The sequence below is a fragment of the Sparus aurata genome, chromosome 3 (genome assembly GCF_900880675.1).
Source record: "Sparus aurata chromosome 3, fSpaAur1.1, whole genome shotgun sequence".
In the NCBI taxonomy this organism is placed as follows: domain Eukaryota; kingdom Metazoa; phylum Chordata; class Actinopteri; order Spariformes; family Sparidae; genus Sparus; species Sparus aurata.
Window position 1 is genome coordinate 27,738,714 of NC_044189.1, and position 17,243 is coordinate 27,755,956.

At 39.8% G+C, this 17,243-nt stretch overlaps 3 protein-coding genes across 3 annotated transcripts; 1 reads left to right on the forward strand and 2 right to left on the reverse strand.

Annotated features, from left to right (window-relative positions):
* Positions 1–935: 935 nt before the first annotated feature.
* On the reverse strand, positions 936–6,650 carry nudc (nudC nuclear distribution protein). The gene is made up of 9 exons (XM_030413085.1): positions 6,430–6,650; positions 5,534–5,611; positions 5,192–5,401; positions 5,022–5,099; positions 4,824–4,937; positions 3,185–3,379; positions 2,984–3,067; positions 2,758–2,876; positions 936–1,288 (listed from the first exon to the last, which is right to left on the reverse strand). The coding sequence occupies exons 1-9, from the start codon at positions 6,502–6,504 to the stop codon at positions 1,237–1,239; spliced, it is 1,005 nt and encodes a 334-aa protein (XP_030268945.1). The 5' UTR covers positions 6,505–6,650; the 3' UTR covers positions 936–1,236.
* A 1,474-nt stretch (positions 6,651–8,124) lies between these two features.
* Positions 8,125–9,212, forward strand: LOC115577776 (nuclear receptor subfamily 0 group B member 2-like). The gene is made up of 2 exons (XM_030410670.1): positions 8,125–8,766; positions 8,865–9,212. Exons 1-2 carry the CDS (start codon positions 8,220–8,222, stop codon positions 9,116–9,118), a joined length of 801 nt encoding a protein of 266 aa, XP_030266530.1. The 5' UTR covers positions 8,125–8,219; the 3' UTR covers positions 9,119–9,212.
* Positions 9,213–9,306: 94 nt separating this feature from the next.
* kdf1b (keratinocyte differentiation factor 1b) lies at positions 9,307–17,044 on the reverse strand. The gene is made up of 4 exons (XM_030410658.1): positions 16,681–17,044; positions 14,578–15,527; positions 14,395–14,481; positions 9,307–11,245 (listed from the first exon to the last, which is right to left on the reverse strand). The coding sequence occupies exons 2-4, from the start codon at positions 15,506–15,508 to the stop codon at positions 11,151–11,153; spliced, it is 1,113 nt and encodes a 370-aa protein (XP_030266518.1). The 5' UTR covers positions 15,509–15,527; positions 16,681–17,044; the 3' UTR covers positions 9,307–11,150.
* Positions 17,045–17,243: the final 199 nt, after the last annotated feature.

Here is a 17,243-nt window from a genome sequence, read left to right on the forward strand (position 1 = left end):
CACACACACACACACACACACACACATTTTATAGGATTCTACACCAGATTTTAGACAAATGCACACATTTTCATTTGTCTTTTAAATTATCATCATTGTTTGAACCTGTTATTTGCTACTGGAAACATTAAACGGTCACAAAAATCTAACAGTCTTAAATAGCAAAATCAGCAGAATGTCACTAACAAAATGTATGTTTTAAGAGTGGACATCAGTTAAATCCACTTGTCGATAGCATGACTATCGAGTACATGTGATTATCCTTTATGATTACTGAAGAGCTGTTCTCAGATTAATCCAACACTTCACTTTACTCTTAACAGAACTTCATGTGTCTTTGTCTCAATATTATAAGTTCTCTCTTGAGCATCTTTAAATGTTATTCTGTATAATGTTATGAGGTGGTCTATTTTTTCAATTTCCTCATGAAAGCCATCTTTGAGAGAGTTTTCACCAGATTTGTATTAGTGTTTGTAATCATTGTACATTTAACTACACAGGATAGAATTTAACATCTCAAAAGCACTCTTTACACAAGGAAAACACTGCTCCCTAGTGGTTCATTACGCCCTGTCTAAGAATCTCATGGCTACGCAAGAATTATACTTTATTGCAAATACTTTGTAAATATCAATTATTTTGAAAATATCAGCACTTCCTGTATTATGTCATTAACCTGCATGGCGACAGCTCCGGGAAAATCTGTTACCATTGTAGGCCAGTAGCCTTTGGATGTGATCCAAACAGAATATACTGTGCTGGTGAGTTCAATGACTCTGAGGGCTGTTAAAATAACTACTCTGGGCCTTGAACTGTTCAAGGTTATAAACTTCTATATTCTTAGCCAGTAAAAAATACATAATAGGGCAGGAAAAATGATCATTTTCATTCAATTTTGGGGTACAGGTACTTGCCTGTAAAGTAAAATACACTCATGCATTAAATTCCTTTATTTAAAAAATTCAGACACATCTTTAAATATTGAGACGACATGCACAGGGAGAATTGGGGTATTACAGTCATCAATCTTCTTTATCATAACAAAAAACAAACAAAAAACAAAACCCCCAACAAAGCAAAGTATGAACTTAAGACAAACAAAGTAAGTCAACAAGACCTTGTCCAGTAATGAGAGAACAGTTGAGGGGGATTGTTTGGTGCCTGACTCTGGCTCTGATATGATGGACGTGATTCATAATGATATGATTCTACAGGTGAAGCTGATAACATGAAGTCTCAGCTGAATTTGGCTTTAGAGAAATCCATCTCTGGGTGCTGAGCCATGAACCTGCAGAGAGAGAGAAGATATCAGAATCACAAATGAGACAATGTGTTGATACCAAAGCAAGAAATCAGATTCATTTCATTATTAATTCAGGAAATGATCTCTATTCATCGACTTCAGATATACCTTTTAAAAATGTGTTTTTTTAATAAATAACAGATGGGTTTTGGTTTATCCATTTCTCTAAATTTGTGTGTATGGTCGAACTTTTCTCTTGCTGGTCTACAGTGTGTCTGGATTTTTAACTTTTCCCTGTAGGGCACAGACCATTTACCTTACACTATAGCACCTCCACCTGGCCAGTGAATGAGCCGTTTTAAAACTTAAAGTAGGGAAATAATGCATCATCCCCCTGAGATGGCACCATCAGATGACACATGTGATTGGACGGACACAACGTGAACTTTGTGTCAATAACAAGCCTCTGGGAGGACCTATCTTGACTACAGTCACCACAGTGGTATTGTTTAACCCGTATAAAACTATACAAGAATCTTAAAAGGCAGCTTTACAAGCTTTAAGAGGAAGGGAAGGTCAACATGACAGCAGGCATGTCTCCTGAGAGCAGCAGAGGAAAAGGAGGAAGGTCATTTGCTACCAACAGTGATAAGAGAGGGTCTTTCACAGCAGAATCCCAGCTCTGATGCTAGCCCACGTCAGGGTCTCATCAGCGTCCTTTGTAAAAATGGAGATCCATTTAAACGCTCAACCAAGAAAAAGGCATTGTGGTGATTAACTACAGGGTTGTACAGCAGCGATTCAATGACTTGTTTGAATGACGTAATGTTGTGAACTTTAGTAACTTTGTAGGGCTTTATAACCATATGAAAAAAAACGCTGACAATAGATTAAGATATCTAGTTGTTATCTGGGATGGATTACATATCTTGGCATTACCACTGAAAATAACTTTGCAGATACCAACACGAATTGGAAACAATGGCTGTGTAGATTGTAGGTAATCAATCTATGAATTTTAAGCAGAAGACAGAAAATGGTTGGGAAGAATATATTCATAATTCAGTTGATGGGCCAACACAGGCAAAACCACACTGATAACCTCAAAGTGCATCAAAACCCAAGAGGATCATCTGGAAGAACTGTGGTGCTGTGAGACAGTATCATGGATGATGTGGAGTGAGAGATTACAACTTGTTTGTGGTCAGATGCGTTTCCTTGAAGCAGATCACGTCTGTGCCTGGCAGAAGCCGGTACACACTATCTTTTATTGCTATAGTTACAGCAGGTGAGCCTGGCCTTGAGCGGGAATATGGAACAATGAAGACAAAACTAGACAGCTTTCAAATTCACTCTTCTAATAAACTCTTTATATGCCATAAAGCTTCTGTTAAACTGACTATGGATATATTGTCTGCTTTGGAGAGTTGGCCTATAAAACCCGACAGATGTCAGCTGACAGAGGATAAAAAGATCTTTAAAGAAAAACTGAGCAGGCACATTAGCACACTTACTTTTTAAGAATGTCTTGTTTTTTCTGCTCTTCGGATGTCGGAAGGCCCATTGATTTCTGCCGTTGGTCATACATCATCTTCTCTACCATCCCACGCGTCTCCCCGTCCAGGTCCGACAGCTGCTCGGCATGAAAAAAACACACAGTCAGGATGAGGCATTAGGCTTTTACTCCTCATGTATAAGGAGGCAGAATAAACCTAAAGGCTTAAACTTGACCAGGTTTACCTTCGAGTTCTCTGGACACACTTTCTTGGTGTTAATTTCTGGATCTGTAGTAACAATCCTGCTCCACCACTCCATTTTATTGATCTGAAATTAAAGAACGTAATTAGGCTCAGGTTCTTCATTCTCTTGAGTTGCTGCTAAAGATGTACAGAACAGTGGTTGTAATGCGTCTTCAGCCACCAGCATTAACTCTGTCCTTACCTTTTCTAAGTGGACTGTAACAATCTTTCCATCGTCGAGGAGCCAGGAGCTTTCCTCCACCTTTACCTCGTTGTAAAGCTGCCCTTCAATAACAGGAGGATGTCCCTTCAGGCCCACTTTGATGGAGCGTCGCTGGATGTCCACGACTACATCCCTCCCCTTAATGCGGAACTTGACATCAAAAGGCACCACCAGCTGTAGGAGGAAGGTAAAATCGATGCTGTGTATTAGATTCTGTTTTATCCCCAGCGATCAAAACCACAAGACACTGAGGGAGGAATCACCCGCTGTTACTGACTGCCAACGTTGTTAAGATTAATACACTGGATCCTCTGTTGATAGAAGATGCAATCATACCTGTGATTCTGCGTTTTGGTGTGAACATATTAGGTGTAAAATGTGTTGATATGGTTCATTTATGTACAAACATGCTCAGTGACAAGATGCCCATATTTGGAAGGGTTATTGTTATACACTTGCGTAATGATAAGACAATGATTTAAACACTGCAGAAATGAGTGTGATTTGTGTATGAGGAAGTACATTTTTTGAGACGGACTAAAATACATTGGGCCTGTTAAAAAATAAAATAAAATACAGCAAAAAAAAACAAACAAGGCCAATAAAATGCATTGAGCAAGCTTAGTTTAGTGAGTAGAGTGTACTGGGTACTTCATTTGACAGCAACAGAAACTTGTTCCCCCAGACTGTCTGTATGCACTGTAAATTAAGTGCAATGCACACATGTCCACTGATGTGACACCTTTAGCACAGATTGGACATGACATACACAGGAACAGCTTTTCTCGAGGCAACCAGCAATGATGTCTGTCGAGACAACACTGAGAGTGATGGCTGACGTAGAAAACAATGGGTGGCAGTGCTCTGACACTTGTTTTCTACGTCAGCCATCACTCTCAGTGTTGTCTCGACAGACATCTGCTGGTGTGTGTTGGCTGTAAAGCATCTATAATGGATATCTTTATAATAACAGTGTATGAAATGACAATGTGACAATATGCAAGGGGGTTCCTCGAAGTGATGACCCTGCAAAGATTTATCACCTGATTCTGCAGCTCAATGTGGCTTACAGAGCTTTATAGTGAGTTTATAGTTCATTGTTTAGCAGTGACTGCAACGTTTCTGTTCTGGTTCACTCTCACTACTATGACAGGACCCCAACACACCTTAACATCAAAAAGCTAATGGTGACAACAGCCAGCAGTGAAAAAGTCAAAAAGCTGCACTTGAACACTACTATATTTTATAAGCAAGGCAAGACTATGTTAAATATAGAATATTATGATCACAACTTAATTCTGCTGCCCCCCAAAAATGTAGGTTTGAGAGTTAAGTGTTTTAACAAATGCTCCACAAAGATTCACCCTGTAAGCAATATTTCCAGGCTGCCAGCCAATACCAATGTAGACAAAAAAAAGACGGTGCAGCATTAATCTAAAGTTTTGTTTGATTTCACTGGACAATCTGATCTGATTAACAAGAACTTTCCTCTTAGTAAACAGTGTTAGCAAATGACGTAGACAACCGGAGCCTCTGAGAGGCCAAGTAAACACAAATTGGTGACTCTTGCACAGAAATGAAGAGTCACAGCATTATTCTGACGACAAACGGCACTCACATCAACTTCAGACAGCGTCTGTGTCCACTTGTAGTTTGGCAGGTCAGCTCCATTTCCTGCATTGGGCTTTATTTTATCTTTGTCTTTCTCATCCTGCTCTCCTTCTGAGTCCGACTGGGGAAAAGGAAAATTAAGATGAGTACGTCAGCAGAACCAGATTTTAATCAACACTCTAAAACTGTCCAACAGTTAACTCACCCCCTTCTCTTTATCGGCTTTGTCAGAGGACTTTTCTGTGATTGCTGCTTCCCCCATTTTCTGTTCTTCTTTTTTTTTCTAAAATGTAGAACAAAATATTGATTGAGTGAATATTTGGCAGTGGTTTAGTGGTTCATGTGTGGCAGAGCATCACAGTTCCCAAATTTTACCTTGTCGAGCTCAGACTGAAGTTTCTCGGCTTCTTCATCAGTCAGTTCCTGAATTCTGGGACCGTCATCAGTTTTCTTTTTCCTCTCTTCCTCTGCTAGCTTGGCAGCTCTTTCGGCTTTCTCCTTCTTTTCCTTCTCCTGTTTCATCTGCTTGTCTTTGTTGGCCTTCACTGCTAGTTTGTTGTGGTGGGCAAAAGCATCTTTGATAAGCTGAAACAAGAAATGGCGGGGCGGGGGGGGGGGGGGGGGGGGGGGGGGGGGGGAGGGGTGCATCTGTTACGACATTGCACAGTATGCAGTCTCAAATGTCAGAGAAGCTACATATACAGCAACACTGCTCACCTTCTCTGGAGCACCTGCTTCTCCACCGGTAAAGAAATCAGTTTTGCGGCGTAGAAAACTGAAAAATGTGTTTACTAACTGTTGATGAAAAAAAAAAAGATATGTCGTCACAAATTTCATCTCACAGATTACAGCTTTTGTTTTTACTTAAGCATCACTAGACAACAGTATATTGTCTTCAAGCTACCACTTCTTACACAGCATCAGCTTGATAGCACATATAGATTGATCATATTCATTGTTTAGACATCTATGACATATAATTCTCATTTCTTTCAGCTACCCTCCATAAACTACTAGTATTTATTCACTGATCCAAAACGAATCTTTGCATCAAATGCAGAAAACTACTGAACAATATCATCTTCATCCTTGCACTGACTACCTGTCTCAGCCTCCAATTCCTTACCGTTAAGATTTCCTTGCTTACCATTACCATAAGCAAAGAAATGTGCGGAAGGAAAAGTCTGATTCTTCTAGAAGTCATTTGACACGACCCAGACAGGACCCAGCATCTCAGTGCAACATATAATACTTGCTTGTACGACGAATATTTATAAAATCTAACTTCCAGGAAAGAAGACCCTTAACATATAGGTTTAACAGAAGCTAAAATGAGATTTAACTGACATTTCGTTCTGCATTAAGTTAGTCACATGTATGCCGAATTCCACTGAACACACAGCTGATTACAACACGATATTATGGTCCGTCCATCGAGATAGCCTTTTATTAATTATAACGACATGAGTCAAAATCTCTACAATTCTTGACAACGTTTGCGTTTTCTGCACGTGAATGCTTACAGACGAGGTGTGCCTTCTAGCCTACAAGCTAACTACGTTAGCTCCTACATTAGCACGGTTGCTTAGCATGTTAGCAGCACACTGACTTACCTCGTGTACCCCTCCTTCGTGTTGTTGCGCCATAACAAGCAACATAGCGTCATACTTTTCTTCATCATCACCCATATTGGTGAATTATGAAAAAAGTTGGATACAATGTGGGCTGAGAGATGACAAGCAAAAAGTTGTGTTAGCGACAATGAGAGGCCCGTGGTCACGCTAGTCACTTCCTGGAAACAAACCCCGCCTACCCTTGTTTTGCCCAATCGGAAGAATAGATTTTGAATGACAGTGGAAACATCGAATGAGGAGAGAGAATCGGTTCAGCGAGGAACTGAGGCGCCCGGGAAGAAATCGAATTTTCCAGAGAAGCCACCAAACAAATATGATTTTATTGGAAATATAATGTTAAACCACTACACTATCATCTTTAAAAAAGTGAACATTTAAAAATATGTATGTTTATTGCCAGTATCCATTAACAGCTTTGAAAAAGAATATATTGATTGATTGATATTGATATTATATGTAGCCTGGCTAGTGGAACTTCTCTTCACACAGTTCTATGTTATTGTTACTCTGAACAAACCAGCAAATGTTAAATGCTGCCATTAAAAGTTTACTGACTTTGATGGTAAGCAATAAAACAAGGTTAAACCAACCTAGCTAGTTAGCCAGCTAGGTAGCACGTGCAGCCATGTTAAGGAAATCAACAAAAAAAGCTTAGTTTCTGAGTCAGCAACAGCAGGACCTATGTTTAAGATTAATAATGACAAAATAAAACAGAATTTTGTTTGTTAAAATGTACATTTTTTTCATATTGAACACTTGGAGTAGATATTAGATAGTGGTGGTTCTTAACAAGTGGTACATCATTAGCGAAGATGGTAAGCCTATCAGGTGAGTTTCAATGGCTCACTACATTTGTATAATTAAAACACTATATATTCGAGATGTTGAAGTAGTACAGTTAATTTCTCCAAATGCTTCACAATGTTTGTAGGCTAGATCATATTTTTTGTGAATGTATTTTGTTGCATAAATCACAATTAATGATGCAACCAACTAAGGCAGAGGAACAGTTTATAGCACTTTAGAGGTTATGTCATAGATTAAGCCAGCTACCAAGTATTATGTCTTCAGAGAGTGATATTCAGGTGCTTCTGGATGACAGTTCACGCTCTGTCTGTGACCTAGATAACATATCTGTAAGCTGCCAAAAAAAGAACTGACTCCACCTCGTTTAATGTCTGAGGATTTCCAAAGTTTGTTACCTCTATCTTGAGATGCTCATAACAGAAAATCTGTAGTTATTACAGTCAGGTAAACCTGATGGAGGCAGAGAATTCGAATAAATAAACCTGCAGCACAGTTGTAATCTTCAGAGCCTATAAAAAAAAATCATTGGGTCCTTTCATAAAGGTCCAAGGTGTAAGTGGGGCACAGGTCAGCTGGCAGCCTGTGCGTTGACCCCGTCAGTCCTTGGTAGACTGGTACAGACTGAGTTAATGACTGAGGTAAACATGATAAATGTCATTCACCCCACCGGCTTCTGTGTTTCACTTTCCTGTGCTGCTGCTGAGTTTAACTAGCCTTATCGCCGCCACGTGGATGGAACCTAGATCCCTTAACATGGGAAGTCCATGGTCACTGTTTTTTTTTTTTTTTTTTAACTCCGATGCAATGGTTTAAAAAAGGAGGGTCAAGGCTGAGCTTGCCGTGAGCCGGTCACATCCTGAATAAATAGGGCTGGAGCTTGTGGAGTGACACTGTTCATGCTTTCTGGAGCTTACAGTTAGTTATTTTTCCTTGGAAAGCATTCTTCAGATTTTTCTTCCTTCATGATGTTTCCTCTGGAGGAGATCACACCCAACACTTGCTCCGGTTACCAGGATCAGCGTGGTCACACACTTCTTTACAACATCTTGAGCGGGAGGGCGAGTGGCTACTTCAACACCAAACTGAGCCACAACACCGCAGCACACAACTGCCGCTGTGAGCAGAGGAAGACGGTTTGCCTGAAGGACCCAAAGGCCACCTGCCAAGTTGCCTCCAGCGTGCTGGTCAAAACCATCCACTTTGTAAGAAGTTTACCCTCATTTAGTCAGCTTCCACCAGGAGATCAGTCATCATTGCTAAGACATTGCTGGGTTCCTTTATTTGTTCTGGGGCTTGCTCAAGAAAAGATAGTGTTTGAAGTGACTGACGCGCCAAATTCAAGTATCCTGAGGCAGATTCTGCTGGGACCAGGACTCACAGAAAAAGAAGCTGATAGACCAACTTTCGCTGGAGTGCACAAACTCAGAACTTGCTTGCATTATCTGTGGAATCTGGATCTCAGTCCGAAGGAATACGCTTACTTGAAGGGTGCTTTGTTGTTTAACCCAGGTAGGACACTTTCATTCATTGTTTCATCATCATTCTTATTATTTTTTTTGAATAATGTCATATGGGCTTCAACAGAAACTTCTCTTTATCTGTTCCAGCTGTTCAAGGACTGAGTGCCTCGCTGTTCATTGTAGGTCTCCAACAGGAGGCTCAAAGAGCTCTCCACGAAGTCATCCACCTCCTGCACCCAGAGGACAACCTTCGCTTCAGCAATGTCCTTCAAGCCACGTCTGCAGTCCAGACTGTCAGCCACAGCCTGGTCACAGAACTCTTCTTCAAGCCAGTTATTGGCAACACAAATATGTTACATTTGATAACAGAGATGTTGTTTGTGCAAGAAGATTGCAGTTAGTGAGACTTGAACGCTTGAATGTTGTAATATGTAATTTTTATACAGTGAACATAGTTGAAAAGCACATGAAATAAAGCTTTTAATACCTTCCTCAGCTCTATGAAGCTGTGACCTGATCCTTAAAAGAAATTGCACACTCTGACACCCTCATGTGGTCACGTGTGGCAAACAACAGTAAAACAATTTCCTTCTTTTGTTTCACTTCATTTACTTTATTGTTTTTACAACGAGACAGCAGTTAAAAGATGGCCTACACACACCTTTGCTGAGAATATAAATCACAGTACCCTGGTAAAAAGGCCCAAGCATTACTTTTTGGTAAATCTAATTAGCAAATGGAAAGAAATTGCTTTAGCAGACAATTAAACATGTTTAGTGGAATAAGAAGTGTACAGTAGTATAGTTACAGTTTACAATTGATATGACACACAGATACATTCATCACTTCCTCAATATTCCGGTTGCTAATCGGCTTCTTGCACAAAACCAGAGCAACCAGTTTCACACCACTTCATTATAACCACCCTGGTGTTGCAGCCACATTCTTGACACATAAACACAGAGCCTGGAGAGAAAGAGAGTGCAATCTGGACAATTATAACTGAATTAATTAACTGAATACATTACAATAGGGTCCTTGGCCAACAGTTACCATAAACTAATGCTGATAAGAAAAAAACAGAGCTGAATAAATTCCACTGAGTCACCTGGCCAAATTCCCCATCAACACCCAGAAGCAAACACAGTGAACACATTAAGGTAAGAACCCAGACCAGACATTCACTTCATGAGTCAGCTTGAATTAGTGTCACTGATATATTACGGTCATAGTACAGGATACAACCTAAAGTCTAGCTGCAGTTCACACCAGCTTTAGAAGCATCTTTCAATTACAGACAGGACGGCCACAAACAGTTCCCAGAATGCATTAAACGCCTGGTTAACCTAAAACTTAAGAGGTTTATCTGCTTCATTTGAGTTTCATGTTACTGAGTAGCTATAGTAGTAATCATATCTGGAAAAACAAACACACTCTAGGTACACTGTATGAAAATCATAGAAGTTACAAAAGAGAATCCCCTGAATTTTGACACTGAAAAACAAACAAACTTAAGGTTCACTCACAATATGTAGCTTGTGCAGTTCTGTAGCTTTCAACTTGTTTTTTCCTTGTGGAAAAAAACACTTTACTCACTAAACTTAACTTGCTTATGTTGAAAAATTGCTAGCCTACTTTAGCATAATTTAGCATTTCCAGCATATGCTAAACTAAGCTAACTGGCTGTAACCTTTAACCTTCTGCAAGAGCACAAATAAATGTTTTTCCCAAAATGTACAGCCAGATTCCATGTTATCAAAACAGGATTTTGAATCATCACATAAATTGGCTTTTTTCCTTCTGCCAGTTATCGCTACTTCATTCTTTGACACTATTGCGACTTTTAAATTGTCTTGCAGTAAATATTATCAAACCATCAGAACTTAATGTCTTATCATTAATCTGGAATCACTGTACATAAACACGAAATTAAAAGCACTAAATGAACATAATCTTCTTAAAAATCTAATCTATGATGATGAAATGTGCCAAACAACCTCTGTATTTCATTTTTACAGAACTAAATGGTCTTTGAATTACAGCAAAATAATCTGACCAGGTCAGGTTTCATGAACATTACTCAGTTCTCCTTCAAGGACAAGGGGACGGTTAACCGTGATACAATATCTAAGTCATCAAGAGCTTCTGGTGATATTTGCTTGCAATAAAGCAATCCTTCAAATATATACATAATATTTATCAACCATAAATATTTACACACAGAGCCCTGAGTTCACTGACGTCCTTCAGACAATGTGAATTTTCACATTTTACGGCTCAGCTTCAGAAACAGCAAAGCCACGTCTCTACAGAGAGCTTGGCTCAGCCACAGACTCCTGTGCAAGTAGTGTCGCATTTCAACGTCCCACATGTGACCTTGTGGACACAGCATGACAAACAATTCAAGCATACATCGCCAGCGTGGCGCAGGAATCATGTTCTCACAGAGGTGCGAATTAGTGGGACACCTGATGAGTTGGTTCCCGTGTGAGAGGGCGAGTAGGCTGTTGGAGAACTAGAAGTATGACCTGTAAGAATAACGAGAGACAGAAAAAGCATGGTTATTCCTCAGCATGCAGAGGAGACGTAGAGGAGACAGAGTATTAACTCTGCTCACTGACATCACTATTCACAGCACCTTGCAACTAGAAATCATGTTGCACTCACACCTAGGATGTACAATTTTAAAAGAGGAAACAGCACATCAGAAAGATTTATAAAAAGATTTACACTTTTTTTTCCATATCAGGGCAAAAATCGCACCTGCTAGAGCTTTTAGTTTTTAATTACTAGCAGCGCTTTGGAGCTTGGGTTTTGTGGATCATTGTTCTGCTTCTTCTTATGCACAAACATGCAGTCAATGCAGGATTTGGCGATCAAATGCAGGGGAAAGGAAGACTAATGACAAGTAAACTAGGGTCTGAACAATAAAAGACTGAATCCAGAGGTCCAGATTTCACCACACTTGCAGACTTTACTCACATTCACTGAGTTAAGTCAAAATGAAACTCTGCTTACAGGCAAAATGAAAGAATCATAAGTCATAATAATCTTACTGAATTATACTGTATAAATATGATCCCGAAATCTACGATCATATTCATTATAGAGATGTTCAACAGTATTTTGTCTACAATTCTTTTCGGTATATACTATTTCAGCATATAGTTCAGTAACAGTTAAAACATTTCTCTCACTCGCGGCTTAATGCAGGTTGCTTTGAACATTTTGTGTTGCAGCTGACTGACTACTGTAGAAAATATCCTCCTGTTAGGGTACAGCACAGCTCTGATGATGCATCGCAGTAGCAGGTGAACAGGCTGCATTCATCAAGTTGAAACAAACCTTTCATGACAAGTTTGTGCAGTTAAAAGAGTTTGGTGAATACCATTTTAATATTTATGCGAGCAAGCGTCACAGAAAAATGTTGAATGGATTGAGGATAAGATCACAAAAATGTTCTTGCATGAGGCCTATTATTGTTTACTTATATTCTTATCATTCCATCTACTTTCTGCACATGGATGAAACAATTGAGACTTGCACTACAGGATCCATTCATTAAATGTACACCCTGCAGTACAGGACCTCTTGGCTTTAGCTCCTACTACTGACAAAAATGATTAACATCTGTGTATGTCATTGCTGCAGCCCTATGAAAAGGCTTGGGGTATGTTTTATTTTTATCTCTATGTTCATTTGCTTAGATTTCAGTCCACATACAGTATGAATATTTGTCACCTGTCCCATAAATCCTTCTGCTGTTAGTGTTGATTCCCATATGCTAGAGCCACTAAATGTCAACCCAATCACACAACAGTTTACATGGAAGAAGTACAAGAAGACCTCAAATAATTATTCAGGCATCTTCGTATGAGCTCCATTAATGTGTGTTGACTCACTGTTTTCATCAGAATAAAGGCTAGAGAAAAATTACAAGTTTAATTGGCATAATTCATTGTAACAACATTTTTCAAATTATAGGACATACATGTACTTAGATTTCCTGCAATGTTGTGCGTCCTACAAAGATACATTTATTGCATGCGCTGGCAAACTGTAAACTAACAGCAGTAGTCAAACACCTGCACCAGGCCATTACTGCCATAAAGGACACAGAGGTCATATCCTCTATGTTTATTCTGGGGAATAAAGGTGTTTTAAAAAATGCCTGGCAGAGGGGAGTTTAACTTTCTACATTTAAAATCATAGACATTTAGACTGAACCCAGTATACTTAGAATGAATATACAGTCCTTAAAACCTAAATACTTTAAGGCCATCTAAGTTCACACTTTATTGTGTGTTTCTCCACCAGAAATGTATTCATAATAGAGAGGAAAAGGTTTTTGATACAGCATTTAGGCTAACGGTTGTCAAACTGGAGAGGGGGGGGCGCATTCATGGCTAGGGGTAATAATGACGAAAAACATGTTATAGCAAATCTGATTCCTGAGGGAACAATAGGCATATGAGAGTGCTCTGAGGCTTGACAGGCAATCACAACTCCAGTGTGCATTTGTGCACAATGAGTTTTTTGACAGGGGTGCGAAACAGGTGATGCCCAACACATAAGTCAAATACGACATATAATAATAAAATAATAATGATATGAGTCTGGTGCTTTCAACTACCCCATCAAAACAGTAAGAGACATCTCTGTCTTTTCTGTCAAACTCTGACACCTTTGGACAGTTTGATTTGATTTATGTGTAGGGATACATGATTTTTCCATCACTTGCATGCTAACACTTTTAGCTTAGCAGATACTGTAAAGACTCTGGCGTGAAAATTGGTGTATATAAGGTATTTTATAATCAGTTTGGGATCGTGGGGCATCTAAAGACTTGGATTATACCAGACAAGCTGTATAAAACCATCTTTTGTTCTGTTTTTGTTTCTTGTTATGCTTAAAAACAAGTCGCCTTCCACTTCAGTTGTTTACATGAATGCTGCAACACTGTTTTGCTGTGAAGCTTCACAAAATGGTTTGTGGACTACAAAACTTCACACATCAGTGTGGCCGGAGGAGATAATGACTGAATTTTCATTTCTGGGTGAATCTATCTGTTAAGATTTTGTGTACAATAGTCATTTCTATGATACTTTCACAATATGGTAGGAATTTGATCAAAAATGCTGTGATACTTGATTTTGTTGCCCAGCCCTAGCATTTAGGAGATGCATTTGAGGGGACTGTATGATGATATAGCCTAAAGACATTGCAGTGTTGTTGTTTTTTTTTAGAGATTTAGAGTTTACAGACATCTCTAAATCTAAGAGCCCTTAATCATGAAAAATCAATTTGTAAAGTAAAAAAAAAAAGGCGATTACTGAAACATTATGTGTGAAAAAAATGTTTTTGTCATCCTAAAAATTCTGACTCTTTGTCTAGTCAGAAACAAAAGTGGATGTAAAAGCTAGAACAGATCTTATCAGGAAGTTAAACCAGTGTGACCAGGCTGTGCGTGATGACTGTTGGCAGATATATGCATGTTGGATATCCCCTGTTGTACCAGCCACGATATGTAAAACAAAACATGTACTTTATTCACAGTTACTCACCAATTTACTGGGAAAAGCTGGTGAGTGACACACTATTCAAGCTACAATTTTAAAGAAAGTACACATTACAGTACACTGTGTATGGAATAATATAATAAAGACATATTTCTTACCTCCATTGTTCCTCCACATATCTCTGGCACACTTGTCAGAGGAGGTCAGTTCGGATATTTGGATGTTTGGATTTGATTTGTAGTCATCTTAAGGAAACAGAGACAATGACAGTGATGGTTACTTGGTGGCAGAAGAGCATTTTATGGTAAAATAGAGTTAAGAAGTGAAAAACTACAACTTACTGTTGTTGCTGAATGAATAGGAATCGCTGTCTCGCATGGTCTCGTTCCCGCTGTCCGACAGCGTCCTCTCTCTCCTGGAGACAGGCGGCCTCTTCTTCGTACTCTTCCTTGTGCTGATGCGGATGATGCCACGCACCAGCCGACACTCGGCCTCCTGCTCGTCCATTTTGTGTTCTTCTGCCAGTGAGTTAATGAGCTGGTTGATGTCCTTGCTCTTCCTCAGAAAAACAGAGTCGGAGGTGCACCTGGCCAACTCCTCGATTTGATATTCAGAGTACAGCTCCAGCAGCTTCTTTGCAATCAGTGAGTCCACGTTCTCATCGCCATCCTCCCAGTCATCAAACCTCATGGATTCATGCAGTGACGGATGTCTGGGCTGTGTTCGACTGACAGCCGGAGGCACGTATGATGGAGGTTTGCTTTCAACTTCTAAATACTCGCTTGGACTGTCAACTTTGACTCCAGCGATGCGGACGTCCCCAAATAAGTCTACATCGTCCTCCTCTTTGTTGTCTCCTGGGTTCACACCTTGGAGGCTGACCTTCTCTGGTTCGTCCGTGGAGCTCTCGTTTGGCGCCAGGCATGGAGCAAGTATGGAACGCTGGCACACCCTATACAGGCCGCAGGTGAGCACACTGCAGATAAAGGTCCTGCAGTTCCTTGGAGAAGCGCAGGGATTGCAGGTTTGTGTGGCAGAGGAAGGATCAGCTGAACCAGGAATGAAGCCAATAGTCTCAGACTCCTTCCCATTAGCATCTTTCAGTTGAGCTTTGTGGACCGTCTTTGGCTCTGGCATCGGGAGCCTCTCTTCAACTGGGTCCACACAGCGCTCCTCATATGATGACCTCTGGCTGCTGCTCCTGCTGGGCCCATGCTTGTAGCTGCCAGGCCCTGAGCTGCGTCTCAGACTGCCAGTGCCGGCGGCAGACATGACGTGCTGGCTCCAAGGTCTGGATGAACATCAGGGAGAAAACAAGGTGCACAGTGTTGAAATGGCATCACTAAACAATATGCTTGTTATCGATTCAATCTTCTCGGCAAAACCTAAAATCACTTGCAGGTACCTGAGGGCATCTGTCTTCGAAACAAATGCAAAACTACTATCCCCAGGTGGCACGTAAAGTCACCCAACTGGTTCTTTTGAGGATGTGTCACCACACAGTTGGAGACAATAACATCTCAAATTCACTGGATGATGTCATGGGGATTTCGAAAAATGGACTAATCTTGGTACACACACACAAAAAAACATACAGCCTATTACTGCATATAAAGGTCAAAAATATATAGAAATTATGAATGGGTCAAAAAATAATTGCACTCAGCCACAAAAATGCACACAGCTTAGACCAGCGTAGCGCAGAATCAACGTAGACCAATTTCAATTTGAAAATCCTGGAATTTAACTTTCTTTGGTCTCGAGAAAAAGGTTGAAAACCCCCGGACACTGACAAACCTGCGAACTTCTTACGCATCTGTTTATCATTTTTAATTCCGCACCCCGTTGACCAAACAATGAGTACAATGCCAGCATTCAAACTGCTTTGGTCAGCTGGCTAGTAGCTTAACCTGTAGCCTTTTTTTTTTTTTTTTTTTTTCTTAAATAAAAAAATGACAAACACTATTACAGAACAGCTTTGAAAAAAACAAAAACAAAAAACAACGACTCAATTTTGATAGAATAAGCAAGCACTGTTTTGGAGGTGCATGAATGCCGAATTGAAGAACAAGCCTTATTGAATCGGTATCAGTCTTTGGTTATGTTTTCCTGGGGCTACATGTTATCAAATACAAAAACAATCTTTAAATTGTCAGATACTAAGATTTAGTCTGTGGTTCCGTGTCATGACGGCAGGTGTTTGGACGATGTTTACAGTAGTCAGTCCATGTAGTTTAGCTAGTTAATTAAAAACAATAAATAAAATAAAATCATTATTTTGTTCTTTTGCCAACATTTAACCGTCATTATTAATTAAAGGTTACTGTTTGACACACACTAATACCTTTCGTACTGAAAAATTATTTTCACTTTCATGGCGACTTGTCACTGCGGCTCTTTCCTCCATTAGAGGACTCAGGAACTTCTCACTAAACATTACTCACAGTGTACACGGTGCGTCCACCAAGCGACTCCCGAATTAGTGTTGTCTTCTCCACCTAAAACCATACATATCTGTTCTCAATCCATTTTGAACGTCCCCCCGTAGGAACTCCGCGAGAAAATGTCCCTTTCGTAAAGTTTTCGACCAAATCCGTGTACCTGAGCGTCAAGGTGGAGGAAACGCACCAGGTGGATACAGCGAGAGGATAGACTTCCGTTAATGACATGAAAAAATAAAACTCAAGTGTAATCGCCTCTGTGATTTTATCTTGGAATTATGAATTTACCGTGGTATTCACAGATCAGAATTCATTTAAATCACGTTAGCAATTCTTTTAGAGGCGACCCCAGCCCCGGACGCATATTGTTGATAACTTCACAGATCAGAGTTCAATAGACCTGCGGCAAGTCACCCACAGTGGCCTCCGATTTACCGGATATTGTAATATTTAGTAACTATTGACGTTTGCAGGTTCATAGATATTTAACATTTATAGATATAAATATTATAATGAAGGTGTGCGAGGTATTCCACTACATTAGGTGGCTATTTGGTTTATATGAC

Coding starts and splice junctions, on each gene's coding strand:
- LOC115577776 (XM_030410670.1), top strand. CDS start 8,220: ATGATGTTTCCTCTGGAGGAGATCACACCCAACACTTGCTCCGGTTAC. Junction 8,767..8,864: donor TGCTTTGTTGTTTAACCCAG/GTAGGACACTTT, acceptor TATCTGTTCCAG/CTGTTCAAGGACTGAGTGCC.
- nudc (XM_030413085.1), bottom strand. CDS start 6,504: ATGGGTGATGATGAAGAAAAGTATGACGCTATGTTGCTTGTTATGGCG. Junction 3,068..3,184: donor TTACAGTCCACTTAGAAAAG/GTAAGGACAGAG, acceptor CTTTAATTTCAG/ATCAATAAAATGGAGTGGTG. Junction 1,289..2,757: donor AAACAAGACATTCTTAAAAA/GTAAGTGTGCTA, acceptor CTCTCTCTGCAG/GTTCATGGCTCAGCACCCAG.
- kdf1b (XM_030410658.1), bottom strand. CDS start 15,508: ATGTCTGCCGCCGGCACTGGCAGTCTGAGACGCAGCTCAGGGCCTGGC. Junction 14,482..14,577: donor CTATTCATTCAGCAACAACA/GTAAGTTGTAGT, acceptor TGTTTCCTTAAG/ATGACTACAAATCAAATCCA. Junction 11,246..14,394: donor TATGTGGAGGAACAATGGAG/GTAAGAAATATG, acceptor TTATTCTTACAG/GTCATACTTCTAGTTCTCCA.